General features: G+C 30.9%; 3 protein-coding genes across 3 annotated transcripts in view; 1 reads left to right on the top strand and 2 right to left on the bottom strand.

Annotated features, from left to right (window-relative positions):
- The window catches only part of LOC127282065 (insulin-like receptor), a 94,141-nt gene extending 89,827 nt beyond the window's left edge, over positions 1-4,314 (bottom strand). Inside the window, exon 1 of the mRNA XM_051306137.1 lies at positions 3,790-4,314. The gene's annotated coding sequence lies outside the window, so the exon portion shown is untranslated. The remainder of the gene's footprint in view (positions 1-3,789) is intronic.
- Positions 4,315-4,861: 547 nt separating this feature from the next.
- Positions 4,862-10,853, bottom strand: LOC127282066 (rapamycin-insensitive companion of mTOR). Its single transcript, XM_051306138.1, has 9 exons — positions 10,213-10,853; positions 10,091-10,138; positions 9,757-9,913; positions 6,411-9,611; positions 6,211-6,340; positions 5,771-6,141; positions 5,597-5,699; positions 5,425-5,532; positions 4,862-5,339 (listed from the first exon to the last, which is right to left on the bottom strand). The coding sequence occupies exons 1-9, from the start codon at positions 10,271-10,273 to the stop codon at positions 4,974-4,976; spliced, it is 4,545 nt and encodes a 1,514-aa protein (XP_051162095.1). The 5' UTR covers positions 10,274-10,853; the 3' UTR covers positions 4,862-4,973.
- Positions 10,854-10,961: 108 nt separating this feature from the next.
- On the top strand, positions 10,962-11,864 carry LOC127282078 (uncharacterized). The gene is made up of 2 exons (XM_051306164.1): positions 10,962-11,492; positions 11,582-11,864. The coding sequence occupies exons 1-2, from the start codon at positions 11,169-11,171 to the stop codon at positions 11,861-11,863; spliced, it is 606 nt and encodes a 201-aa protein (XP_051162121.1). The 5' UTR covers positions 10,962-11,168; the 3' UTR covers position 11,864.
- Positions 11,865-12,066: the final 202 nt, after the last annotated feature.

The following is a 12,066-nucleotide window of genomic DNA, read 5'->3' as shown; positions in this document are numbered from 1 at the left end:
ATTTTATGTACTCTCTCTCTTTCTCTCTCTCTCTCTTGTCTTGTTTCATTATGAAGTCTCAATTAGATTTACGATCTCGATTCACCATTACGTATCGTTTAAAGTAATTCACAACTTCAATGAAGTCATAAACATTAAAATAAAGCATGTACATATAAAAATTAGAACTACGACGTAGTTAACTTCTCGATATAATTTATATTCATTAGTTTTTTTTTATTTTCAAAATTGTAAAAAAGAAAATAAACTTTTTTTTTCACTTTTATTGTCACGTGCTATAAGGAACGCCAAATGGAAAGCAGAGGGTAAACGTGGATTTAATGTATTTGAACACGTGGTCTATTATATATACACATATATATATATATATATATAGTGAGGTTGTCACGCGGCACTTCGGCAAACGCCATGATTAAAAAGGCAGTAGTATAGCTGGCAAAAATTTGCGCACTCAGTCATTTTGAAAATTACATGTTATTATTTGAAATCCTTTTCGAAATTCCCTTTGTAAACAGTTTATTCAGTTGAAAAATTCCCCGATGAGCTTCTAACTGTTCGGCAAAAAAAAAATATTTCAAATTGACACCAATCAATCATTTTTATTTTCCTAAATCATATAATTTCATTATGCAAAAATTTTTATAATTTTCAACTTTTCAAAAAATAGGGAAAATATAATAACAATAGTTTTTTTTTCATGTATATGTTTAAGGAAAGATCAAATATTCGAATCACGTGACACTCTTCGCGTCTGGGTACTGAATTTTAATGACAGTTACTTCGATCGGAATAAAAATTCCCGAAACAAAAAGGCCACCGCGGTGTGTATCGCACGTATATACCACGAAACAGGAAAAAAAATAACATCCGAAAAACGAGGATTTATAGAGGCGCGGGAAGAAAATGAATATGATAAGGGATCGGTTTTCAAATACGCGTATATATTTCTTTCGAGAGAGAGAGAAAGAGAGATTCAATTTTCCACGCGAGGAAATGTGCCGTGTAACTAAAATTAAACGAATTTGGCGACAATATCTCTTCGAGTCTTTATAACATAAAAATAGTCTTAATCCACTTAGACTCTTTTTTTTTCGTAAATTCATTTTTTGATAATTTTCTAAAAAAAAATAGAAACAAAAGTTTGCACCAAATCAAAATTAGATAAAACTGTATTAATTCAATATTAACGAAAATAATAATAATAATAATAATAATAATAATAATAATAATAATAATAAAAATATTAATAATAAAAAGAAAATAATAATACAAAATTAATTTTTCTTTGACATAAATATCATATATATATGCTCCTCAAGAGCATATATTTTGTCGAAAGTAATTTAAGTTTTCCAGATCAAAGACTCGGTGAGTCTATACGAGAGGATATAAATTTTAACTCTTTATCCATCTTTGCAAAATGAATCTGCGCGAAAATTTTCCGATAGAAAAAAAATAAAGCAAAACCTTATTTAAAAAAATATATTTTTTATAAAAAAAATAGTCTATTTTTGAATTATGTCGCAAGATAGGTAAATTATTATATATATATATAGAAAGAAGAAAAAATAATCTCTCTCATATATACAACACACTCAAGTGTTTAGTATACTATCTACCGTGTGAACGTTCGTTTCGATCTTGTCATTGTGTGCACAGATAATTTTCAAGATTAATCGGAATGCACCATTCATTTTACACGCGAGTAAATATGGGAAAATTCCTACTGCGGTGAATGAAATGATGAATGAACGTTGCTTATATATATACACAAGCAAACGAAAAGCTACTTTTGACGGGACTTCACATATATATTTTTTCTTTTTTTAATTCACGATAAACTCTTAAATATTTTGTAAAAATAATAAATTATATTCATAATGATTTTTTTAAACTCGCACTTTTTTTGAAAAAAAAAAAAATTAAATTACAAAACATCGATGAATAATAAGAGAATATGTTTTTCTGAACTATAATAAAAGAATGTTATGTTGGTCATCGTGACGTGGATGTCGGAAAGTAAATAGGAAGTGTTTTACATAGCGAGAGACTAGAAGAGCTCAACAATCAGCCGCGAGGTCAGTGACTAAAGAGAAATATCCTGGAATGTGACACTATATAAAGTCGTAATAACTAAATTGTACATTCGGTCAAGTTGAAACAGTATTTCAAGACAATTGGAGTAGAACAAAATATTTTTTTCGATATTTTCATATAGTAATAAATAAAACATTGCTTTACAAATTAGAATTAAAAAAAAATATATATAGAGAAAAAAATGTAAATAAAAGTTACATAATTGTAAGTTGAAAAAAAAACTAATTACAAATTTGAATAAATCATCATTATTTAAGAATTTATTTTTACAAAAATAATTTTGTAAACAAAACAATTAGCGTTGTTTATTTATATAAATATTATCTATTAAAAAGAGAGATAAAGAGAATACACGTGCCACACACAAGTTCAAAACATTTAAATCGACGAAATGTCTGATTGAATTTTGAATTTTATATTGCAAAACAATGTTTTATCTTCGTTTATTATATTATCAAATTTCAACATCTGTCAATATTTTTCTCTAAAGAAAAAAAAATTTTCTTTTTGTCAATAACAATTTCTTTTTCAATAATTAAGATTAAAAACCAAATTGCCATAAATTTATGTCAGGTACGATCTTTTAATATGAGAACACGTTTTCCTAAACTAAAAGAAGAGCAAGGTCGTATGATACGCTCCATAAACCCCATTTTAATATTCGTATTTTTCACTACACACAACATAAAATCGTATTTTCTAAAACTAATTGTGAAATAATATAATTCGACCATTGAAAAATTTCGAAATTAATCACATTATTAGGAAACAAGAATCCAATAACGAGATTTCACTTCAAATCCATTAAACATTTTTTCTAAAAAAAAACAAATTGAATGTTGTTTTTTTTTAATTCTAATGATTTTGAGATGATACTTTCACATTTTATAAATCAACCACTGGAATTTTTGAATATTAAAATCTTGAGACGTAGAATTCTACATGAAGCAAAATACTTTCACATAACTACAACCTTGGTCATTTCAAACAAGAATGTGGAACAATATTTGGAATTCCAAAGGGTCTGAATGGATCACAACAATAAATAGATAATCAAATTAACAATAGCGATTTGTAAACAAAAACAGTACACAATAACTAACTGCATTCATACGATACTGCACAACATCTATCCACTAGTCAGTTTTGTTTGTAAATAAATCACTGCACTCTATATTTATATTCACTGGCCGTCAACACAATTTTAAAAAGTAAAAATAGAGAATAATTGATGGTAAAATGCCAAAAGCGGAATTAAATCCCCAAAAAAATTTGGATAAAAAAAAACACTGTATCGGAAAGGGCTCAAAAATTGTCATATATTTTGTCACCGTCAAGGTGTGATAACGCATTTCGAAATGACAACACATATACACACACCGTTTCGTCTCAACTTATCGACGTGTCTGCTAAAAATTCGCAACAAAAGATAAGAGAGATAACAAGAACCAAAGTAGCTCAACCTGTGTTGGAGGAGGCACTGCGTCATAGTTACTAGCGGAACCGTATGTTGAAAGAAAGCGGTTGAAGGACGCCGACCCGAAATATTTCCCCAAGCAAAAGATTAAATGAATTTACACCTAATACACTTGTTCACAATATATTCTTTACATAAACTCAATTGAAAATAAAAACATAAACACATTTCATATCATACTAGTCATTTTCTATTATTACTAAAAATATACTCACTATCACACTCTCCGTCAAGATTAACGCGAATAGGATGTGTCATAACCTCAGTGTGTGACAAAAACACCATTACATCAGATCACCACTCTTTTTTTTCAAAAGAATTCATGTTTATAGCCGCGGCACTCTATTACAACGAGGTCGAGGTTCAAAACCGGCAAGTAACACACGTTACGCGCACTAACACACGATGCCCGTAATCGCAAACAAGAAAATCGGTGTTTTCACGATTCGCGCACAAGTTGTTTACCACGCCATTCCCCCCTCAAATTGAGACGCAATGAGATGCGCAATCAACAACTGCGCACCTTCCGGGACATGTTTATCCCAAGTGCAGGATTCCCTCGCCGAAAAAAAACAATCACTCGTTATATTACGTTTTTTAATAACAAGAATATCACTCACGATTATATTAAATGACGATTTTTCACGAGGAATGAATTAAACACACGATTAAATAATGAAAATTCACTGTAAAATGAGAGAGAAACTTGGCGCGTGCCGTCCGGTTTAAGATGTTGTTTATTTGTGACCACCACTGCCACCTGGTGGCGATTATCAAAAAATCGATGTTATCGACCTTTTGCGCGGGAAAATTTAAATACTAACTTTTTAAATTTTTATTTCCATATTTTCTCATTACTTCTAAAAATCTTTTTTTTAAACATTTATTGAGAAAATTAAAATCTTTTATAGTAGTAAATGTTAAAATTAAATATAAGAAATGTAAATTGAAAATTAAAAAAGAAAAATAATAATTATTTATTAAAATACTAAAAAAAAGCGAAAAAAAAATAATTTAATTAATTTAAAAAACAAATTTTTAATAATTATGTTGTCATTGTCAGAAATATTTAAAAAAAATAAACAAAAAATATGTGTCAAATTTATTTAAAATTATTTTTATTATTTTTCGAAAACTTTTACCCAACAAAACCAATTGAATAAAAAGCAATTTAATAATTAGAAAAATAAGAAAAACATGGAAACTATTTTAAAATAAATTAGACGAAATTCTAACTAAACTACTCTCTAAAAATGTAACTACCTAAGTAAATTTAAAAACGTCTGGTGTCATTGTGGCAGTTCCCGTTTTATTTTATTTTATTTTTTGTACGGCGAAATTGATTTTTTTTTTTCGTTTAATATAAAAATATGTACAGATGCTGAAATATCAAGAAGTACTATTCAAGGTTTATGGCAGTATTTGTACCTGTTACCTTTAAAATTTTATCGGAACTCTTTGCCACTCGTATCCTTTCTTCTGGTTTAAGAATTTCAGCAATGATTTTCTCATCACTCAATCTCTCCTCGGTGATAAGTGACGTTTCTTTTTTAATTTGTGGATAAACAATTCGAGGCTGTCCAGTTGCCTCTTCCTGCACCGCAGTCAATGGATCATTTTGAAGACACAACGGTGTCACTCTACCATTAATTTTAGTCTCTGAAGGCTTTACCGATGGACGTGAATTATCCGAAGGCGAAGTAGGAACTGATTTCTCTTCAATATCTAACGTAATACTCAATATCTCCGCTGGCTCTTTATACAGCTAAATATACAAAAATAAATTTCACATTAAATTTACAAAAAAAAAAAATAAAAAGATTATTTTTTTTTATTAATTAAAAATTTACCGCATCAAATGAAGAATCTAAAAATAATTCTTGCAAAAATCGACGAGCCGGTATTCTGTAAGTATTACTTCCTAAGCGAGCAGAAACCTCGGAAAATATACAAACATTCTGAAAAGAAAAAAAATTTGTTAAAATTTGAAAATGAGAAGTTTAAAAAAAAAATAAAACTTACTTGAAATTTCTCTGGATACCTCTGACGCAATGTTAACAATGTTTGTTTACTATGCTTATATAATACAGGATTTGCAAGACGCTGCACGTGTTTAAATATATCCCTTAAAAAAAAGTAAAGTAAATAAACGTAACTTTAAATAATTAATTATTAATTAATTTTTTTAAAACCTACCTTGTGATTTTTGATTCCGTATCAGTATCTTTAATATTATTTGTTCCAGTGTAACAAATTAGGCACACACGATTATGATCACCGGTGACATCATATTCCGAACCTGATTCCTCATCGGCGCCACATGAATCAATTTTTGATTTTTCTTCCATTTTATTACCCTTTAAAGATGATCTACTGGGAATGGGAAACATTGTCGTAAGTTTCCTCGGAAGGCAAATACCCATGTATGATGATTTATCATTATCAGTCGGTGGTGGCAGTGTCGGTGGTGGTGGTGTTGATGACAAAATACTTTCAGCAATCCAACTTCGTGAAAATTCAAATTCAGACAAACTCTGCAATGAAAGTCTACCATCTGAACTATACATCTGTAAAAATAAATTTTTAATATAAAATAAATAAAAATTTATTTCATTCAATTCAATAACTTTATTTACCTCTAAACTGCTTTGAGAAAAACTCGGCCTACGATATCGTTGAATAGTACGAAGTCGAGCATAACCCTCAGCATCTTGTTGACTTAATCTCTGAACACTGGATACTGGACTCGGAGTCTCGCCTCTTTCTCTGAAAAATTATAAAATTTATTATTAACTGCGTTATAAAAATGATTTTTAATAAAAAAATATATTCTTACGGAAGAATGAGTCGTCGAACTTCCAATTCAGTAGCCGCGCTCTCTGATCGATTTCTCGTTCTTCGAATAACTGGTTCGGGAAATTCGGGTTTACCATCGCTGAGACTTCGATGATGTCGTTGAACAGGTGGTGGACTAGGTGATTGACAGGGAACACTTGGTTGCACAACAGGCCATTCTTCACCTCTTTTAAATCTCACGCATGGCCAATTCAATGTTGTAAGTACATCCGCGCCAGCACGATTTGTACTAACCAAACTCAATGAATACATTGCCGTTGCACGCACCACATAATAAGGACATGTTTCTGCCATTAATGTCAACATTTCAATAATTCCCAAATTTTTCAATTGCTCCATTCCCTCGGCCGATGTTCCAGCATGGCCCAATACCCAAAGTGCCGCTTTCACTCTCAATAATCTCCCTTCAAAAGAAACTAAATTTTCATCACGTATTTCCGATTCACCACCCTTCCAACTTCTCTCCGGTGTTGTGCGTCTCGATTCATCTAAACTTAATTTCCTTCTTATTTCAACAAGAGAATCAGCTTTTTGCGGTGGTTGATGACTCTCTGACAATTCCATCACTTCCGAATCAATAATCGTTTCCAAACGTGTTGATTCGGCAGCCTCATCGGTTCCCGATTCTTCTGATACCAAATAAGAATCTTCAATTATTGAACGACTTCCTTTCATTATATTTTTCAAATTCACTTCCTGTTCACACATTCCAAATTCATAGCGAAATCTCTGTACAACTCGAGCGAATCTTTGTAAAACATTACGTCTCATTAACAATTGTAATCCCAATTCATGTTGCACTAATTGACCAATTAAATGTGGTGGTATAAAAACATCACGTGGTGAAATTGGAATATTAGTATTTCTTCGCATATAACTACCATTTTCAGCACGTTGTCTACGTGTTAAACAATCATGAATTTCACCTTCAATTAAACCAACGTAACGTTCAGCAAATCCTCCATTCTTCATCCATTTCTCCAATTCCTCAGCCGGTGAACTGAGACTCGCAAAACCTGATTTTAAAGAATAGAGTCTTATTTTCAATAAATAACCACGATCACCCAAATTCAATAATATTTTATCCCAATCTTTATTTTGTTGAAAAAAAACTTCCAAATATTGTGGTTCCTCGCATGCTTCATGAAGAATATCAAGAGCTGCCGATGCAACAGCTTTACTTGAATCAGACAATCTCTCCGATAAAATTGTAATTGCCCATTGAAAAGCATCCTTCATTTTTGCCCTCAATATACATCGTAAAAATTGTGTTGCATAAAGTCTTGTACTCTCTAATGAAGATTCAGATATTATTTTGTTCATTACTTTTCGATTAACACCATTGCCAGTATAATCTAAACTTGACATTATTAATTTCACATAACAATCATGATTTGTTGTTATTGCAAGATCTTGTAATTTTTGCAATAAATTAAAACTCTTAAGAATCACTGTACCTTTCGCTGAATGACTCATTTGACCAAGAAAGAGAAAATATTTTTGACAACATGTCGTTGACATATGACGTGGTGAAAATAAACAATCATGTGCCGATTGTACTGTACGAATTGCACTAATTTCATTAGCAATATCAGCTACCAATTCATTTAAAAAACGTGTACTATCCGGCTCGGGTATTTCCAATAGACAAATAATTAAATGACTACCAGCTAATGTTGATTCACGTGCAAGTGTTGCCGTTCTTCCCAATTCAACACGACTAAATTGATTTGACGATGGCTTAAAGTAACGTATCAATTTCTTGATAAATAATCGATGATCTGAATCATGAAGAAGTTTAAAATAATCCTCACGTGAATGTAAAATTGCACGAATAATTGGCCAATTCCAAGAAAGTACATCGCGTTGTGTGAGAACTTGTGATTTTTTTAAAAGTACAGCTGATGATGTTTCACGTCTAAGCCAATTTTTCGGCGTCACTGGAAGATCAGTTTTTGGTATTGTTGATCTCAACCAATTTCCCCCTTGTATCATTCGATCGAGAAAAAGACTCGTTGGCGATGGTCGTTCACGCATCATTGAATGCATTCGTCCAAGTATTGTCACAGCTGCCAATGCTTGATGTTTACCGCGACTTGCATGAATCACCAAATTAGGCAATGGTGGCGTAAGATCACAAACCTCAGGTGGAAGTAGTGAATGTGATAAATGTAAAAGTCCACCAAGAAGAATTGCAGCACGTACACAAATAAATGTATCCGATGTGACAATAGCCTCGGCCAATGCTTTATGTAGACCACATTCCAAAAGTACATAGACCAATAGTGCAAGATGCATTTCAGTGATATTTGGACTTCGTGACATTAATGAAGGAAGTATTGTTTTTCCCTCAGCGGCAATGAAACCTTCGGATAATTTCCATGTCTCACGTACTCGATTTGGATCAACGGCCGATAGTGCAACATCCGGTTCATCTGTCCACAATGGCAATGGTATTCCCAATAATTCATAGAAAAGTTCAAGAACCGCTCCTCTAACATCCTGTTGTTCCACATAAAGTATATTAACAATTGATTTCAATCCCGATGTATGATTTGGATTACAAAAATGAATAACGCCCGAAAATGATCGTAGTACACTTAAAAGTGCATGTTTACTGGCAGTAAATTTTTGTTGTCGATCTTCACTTGGTCGCTCCAAACCTGGTGAATGTAATTCACAATACGGTGTTGCCAGACAAAATAGTGAAACATGATTTCTTGTCTCCGGTCTTGATAATAATCGAAGAAGAACACCAACTGCCGATTCAATAATTGATGGACTTTGACCATTCATTGCGGCACGTGCCAATGTTGATATACCACCGCAATTTATCAATAAATTTGAATTAAGAACACCTAATTCACAGAGTGTTGAGAAAAAGGCATGAAAGCCACGATCCTTTTCATCGATACCACCATTAGTTAGACTTATCAGTGATCTTGCTAAAGCAGGACTAAAATATCTTGGAGCAAGTACCAATATTCTTCGTACTAAACGTAAAGCTTGTATTCTTTCCATTTCAGTGCGAAGATTGATGTCCATACTACGTGCCAAGAAATAAGGATACTGCAGCTTGTTGATCGACACAACATCTTGCTCTTTTTTAAGCATATAACGAACAGCACGCAATGCCGCTGCACGCACCTGTGTAACTTCATGAATAAGTCCCACACGCAAACTGTAACATATTAATATTGAAACATCATCAACTTTGTAAGATAATAAATATTAAAAAATTTAAAAAATCTTATGTAAATGAAATTTTTAATTATAAAAAATTTACAAAACATTTATCTAAAGCGGAGGAAAAAAAAAACACTCACCAACAAAATAGTTGTTCAACAGAATATCCAATATCGTTGGCGTCATTTTCCCTAATGAGCTTCACGAATGCATTTAAATAGGCGAGCTTTTTACCAGTCGAAACTCCTTGCCGTTGACAGAGATTACTTAAAGCCTCTTTAATATTTTCATTCAAACCTAAAAAAAAAATATTTTATAAAAATCGAAAAATTTCAAATACGTCTTCATTCATAAAAAAGGGATTTACTTTTTCATTTCACATTTGTAAATATTGAAAAAAAGTATTAATAAAAAAATTAAAAATTAAGACACAAACAAAAAATATTTTAAAATAAAAGAGGTTAGGTCAGTAACCTTTTGACAGATCGAGTTTCACACAGCGGTCTTCGTTATCCTGTCGACCTAGAAAAGAAAAAGGATTCAATTGAAATATAAAGAATAATTTAAAAAAAATATTACTTTAAATTAATACATACTTCGATGAGGTCTACTACTACGAAGGCTTCTACCCCATATCATCCAGCTAGATATTGCCATTTCAACGTTGATCACCTTCTTCGAGACACACAAGCCATTGAAGCACTAGACAGGCTCAAACTATTGTTAAATCAACACATAATGACTTGAAAAATGTCATCTTGAAAAATTAGACTCATCCACATTTTGTTGATTACTTTTTAATTACTTTTTAGATTATAATCACATATATAATAGGCAAAAACGTCAAAAGAAATCCGCATCTCAAGTCCAATTTCGAGTTTTAGAACTCTCAAAACAAAAAACTTTTTCAATTTTCCTCATTTCGTCAATTTGTTTTTTTCTCTATTAATAATATCCTCAACATTTTCTAATTTATATTAAACACAATTTTTATATAAACCATTGACATAATTCTTTATTAACTTACACCACTATATATGAGTTTCACGTTTTTGAGGTTATGTTGCACTACATTTTTTCATTTATACAACATATATTTTATGTTTAAAAAATATTTTTAGAATCAATTACTATTTATATCCTTGAAAAACAGCGGTTTAAAGATTATTTACGGATTTTATAGAAAATGTGATTTCAGATTTACAGGCAGGCAAGAGATTTTTATTACTGCTTACATCTTTACTTTTTTATGTGGTGGCAATACTTTTTACCGACATTTCCCGATTGAACACGAATATTTCCGATTTTAATTCAAAGAAAAACCGTTGTGAAGTTTACGAGTCATGTACGTCAATAGAATTTTATAACATTTAAATCCGCTTGTTTATTATCAAAATCCGGTGATATAAAATTGATTATTTTGTATTGAAAGAAAAATACATTGTATCAAGTTCTTGTAATTTGAGAAAAACTTGTCAAACAAGTAAAAATAAAGTGATCTATTTTACATCAGTGATAAAATAACCGTCATTTAAAAAAAAAGAAGAAAAAAATGCCTCCTGATTCACGAAGCGTCTCTTTTACATTTCATCGGGATCTTTTAAATGCCGGTAATAATATTGAACCAATGCAAGGACGTAAAAGTTTGCGAAGAAGATTACAGGATCGTTTCGATGATAATGATAAATTATCAAATAATTCTCTTGGAAAGGAAAAAAATTCGAAAAAAAAGCAGGATTCTGATTCAGGAAAAAGTTGGCATAATTTAAGCCTTGGAAATGTAACAACTGATTCTCGAAAAGTATTACAAACTGGAGCTGAAAAAATTTCAAAAACATTTTCAAATGTTAAAGTCACTTTTGGAAGTATATCACAGGTTTGTTTACAAGTTAATTGCTTTTTTTCCTTTTATATATTTTATTATAATCTCTATTTTTAATAAATAAAAATTTTCATCTTTTGCAGAGATTTAAAATTCCTACACGAAGACGTCAAAGATTAGAAGAACAATTTACTCCGGATATTAATGCAATTAAATCTGAAACTCCACAAACTCGATCACGAGATTTATTGGGACGAACTCCTACGAAATTATACAGTCCTTTTGGTATTGAAACTCCATTACGCGTGTGGGACAAAGAAAATGATCCGACTGAATTTGATGATACACCAAAATCATTTAAAAATAGTAAGCATAAGAGATTTTTTAATTTTACAAAAATTAGCGGTTTTCGTAGCATACGATAAACCTTGTTTGTGAATTTCAAATATTCTTAATTTAAAAAAAAAAAAAAAAACTAGTATAAAAATACTAGATCCAAATTTTAAATATTTAACACATCGAACATTGTATATAAACATTCGATACATATATACTCATTTATGTATTATTTATTTAATATTTTTCAATCAGGGTATTCTTTTTATTCTTTTTTTTAAATATAAAAATA

Source organism: Leptopilina boulardi, unplaced genomic scaffold (genome assembly GCF_019393585.1).
Source record: "Leptopilina boulardi isolate dan_hultmark-lab unplaced genomic scaffold, ZJU_Lbou_2.1 LbouV2_278, whole genome shotgun sequence".
Classification (NCBI taxonomy): Eukaryota; Metazoa; Arthropoda; class Insecta; order Hymenoptera; family Figitidae; genus Leptopilina; species Leptopilina boulardi.
Note: the sequence above shows the minus strand (reverse complement) of the source record. Positions and strands in the feature narration are given on the sequence as shown.

Excerpts from the sequence above, each read along its gene's own strand:
- LOC127282066 (XM_051306138.1), bottom strand. The coding sequence starts at position 10,273 with ATGGCAATATCTAGCTGGATGATATGGGGTAGAAGCCTTCGTAGTAGT. Across the intron at positions 6,341-6,410 it reads GTTCGACGACTCATTCTTCC|AGAAAGAGGCGAGACTCCGA; the intron begins GTAAGAATATAT and ends ATAATTTTTCAG. Across the intron at positions 5,533-5,596 it reads GGTATCCAGAGAAATTTCAA|AATGTTTGTATATTTTCCGA; the intron begins GTAAGTTTTATT and ends TTTTCTTTTCAG.
- LOC127282078 (XM_051306164.1), top strand. The coding sequence starts at position 11,169 with ATGCCTCCTGATTCACGAAGCGTCTCTTTTACATTTCATCGGGATCTT. Across the intron at positions 11,493-11,581 it reads CTTTTGGAAGTATATCACAG|AGATTTAAAATTCCTACACG; the intron begins GTTTGTTTACAA and ends CATCTTTTGCAG.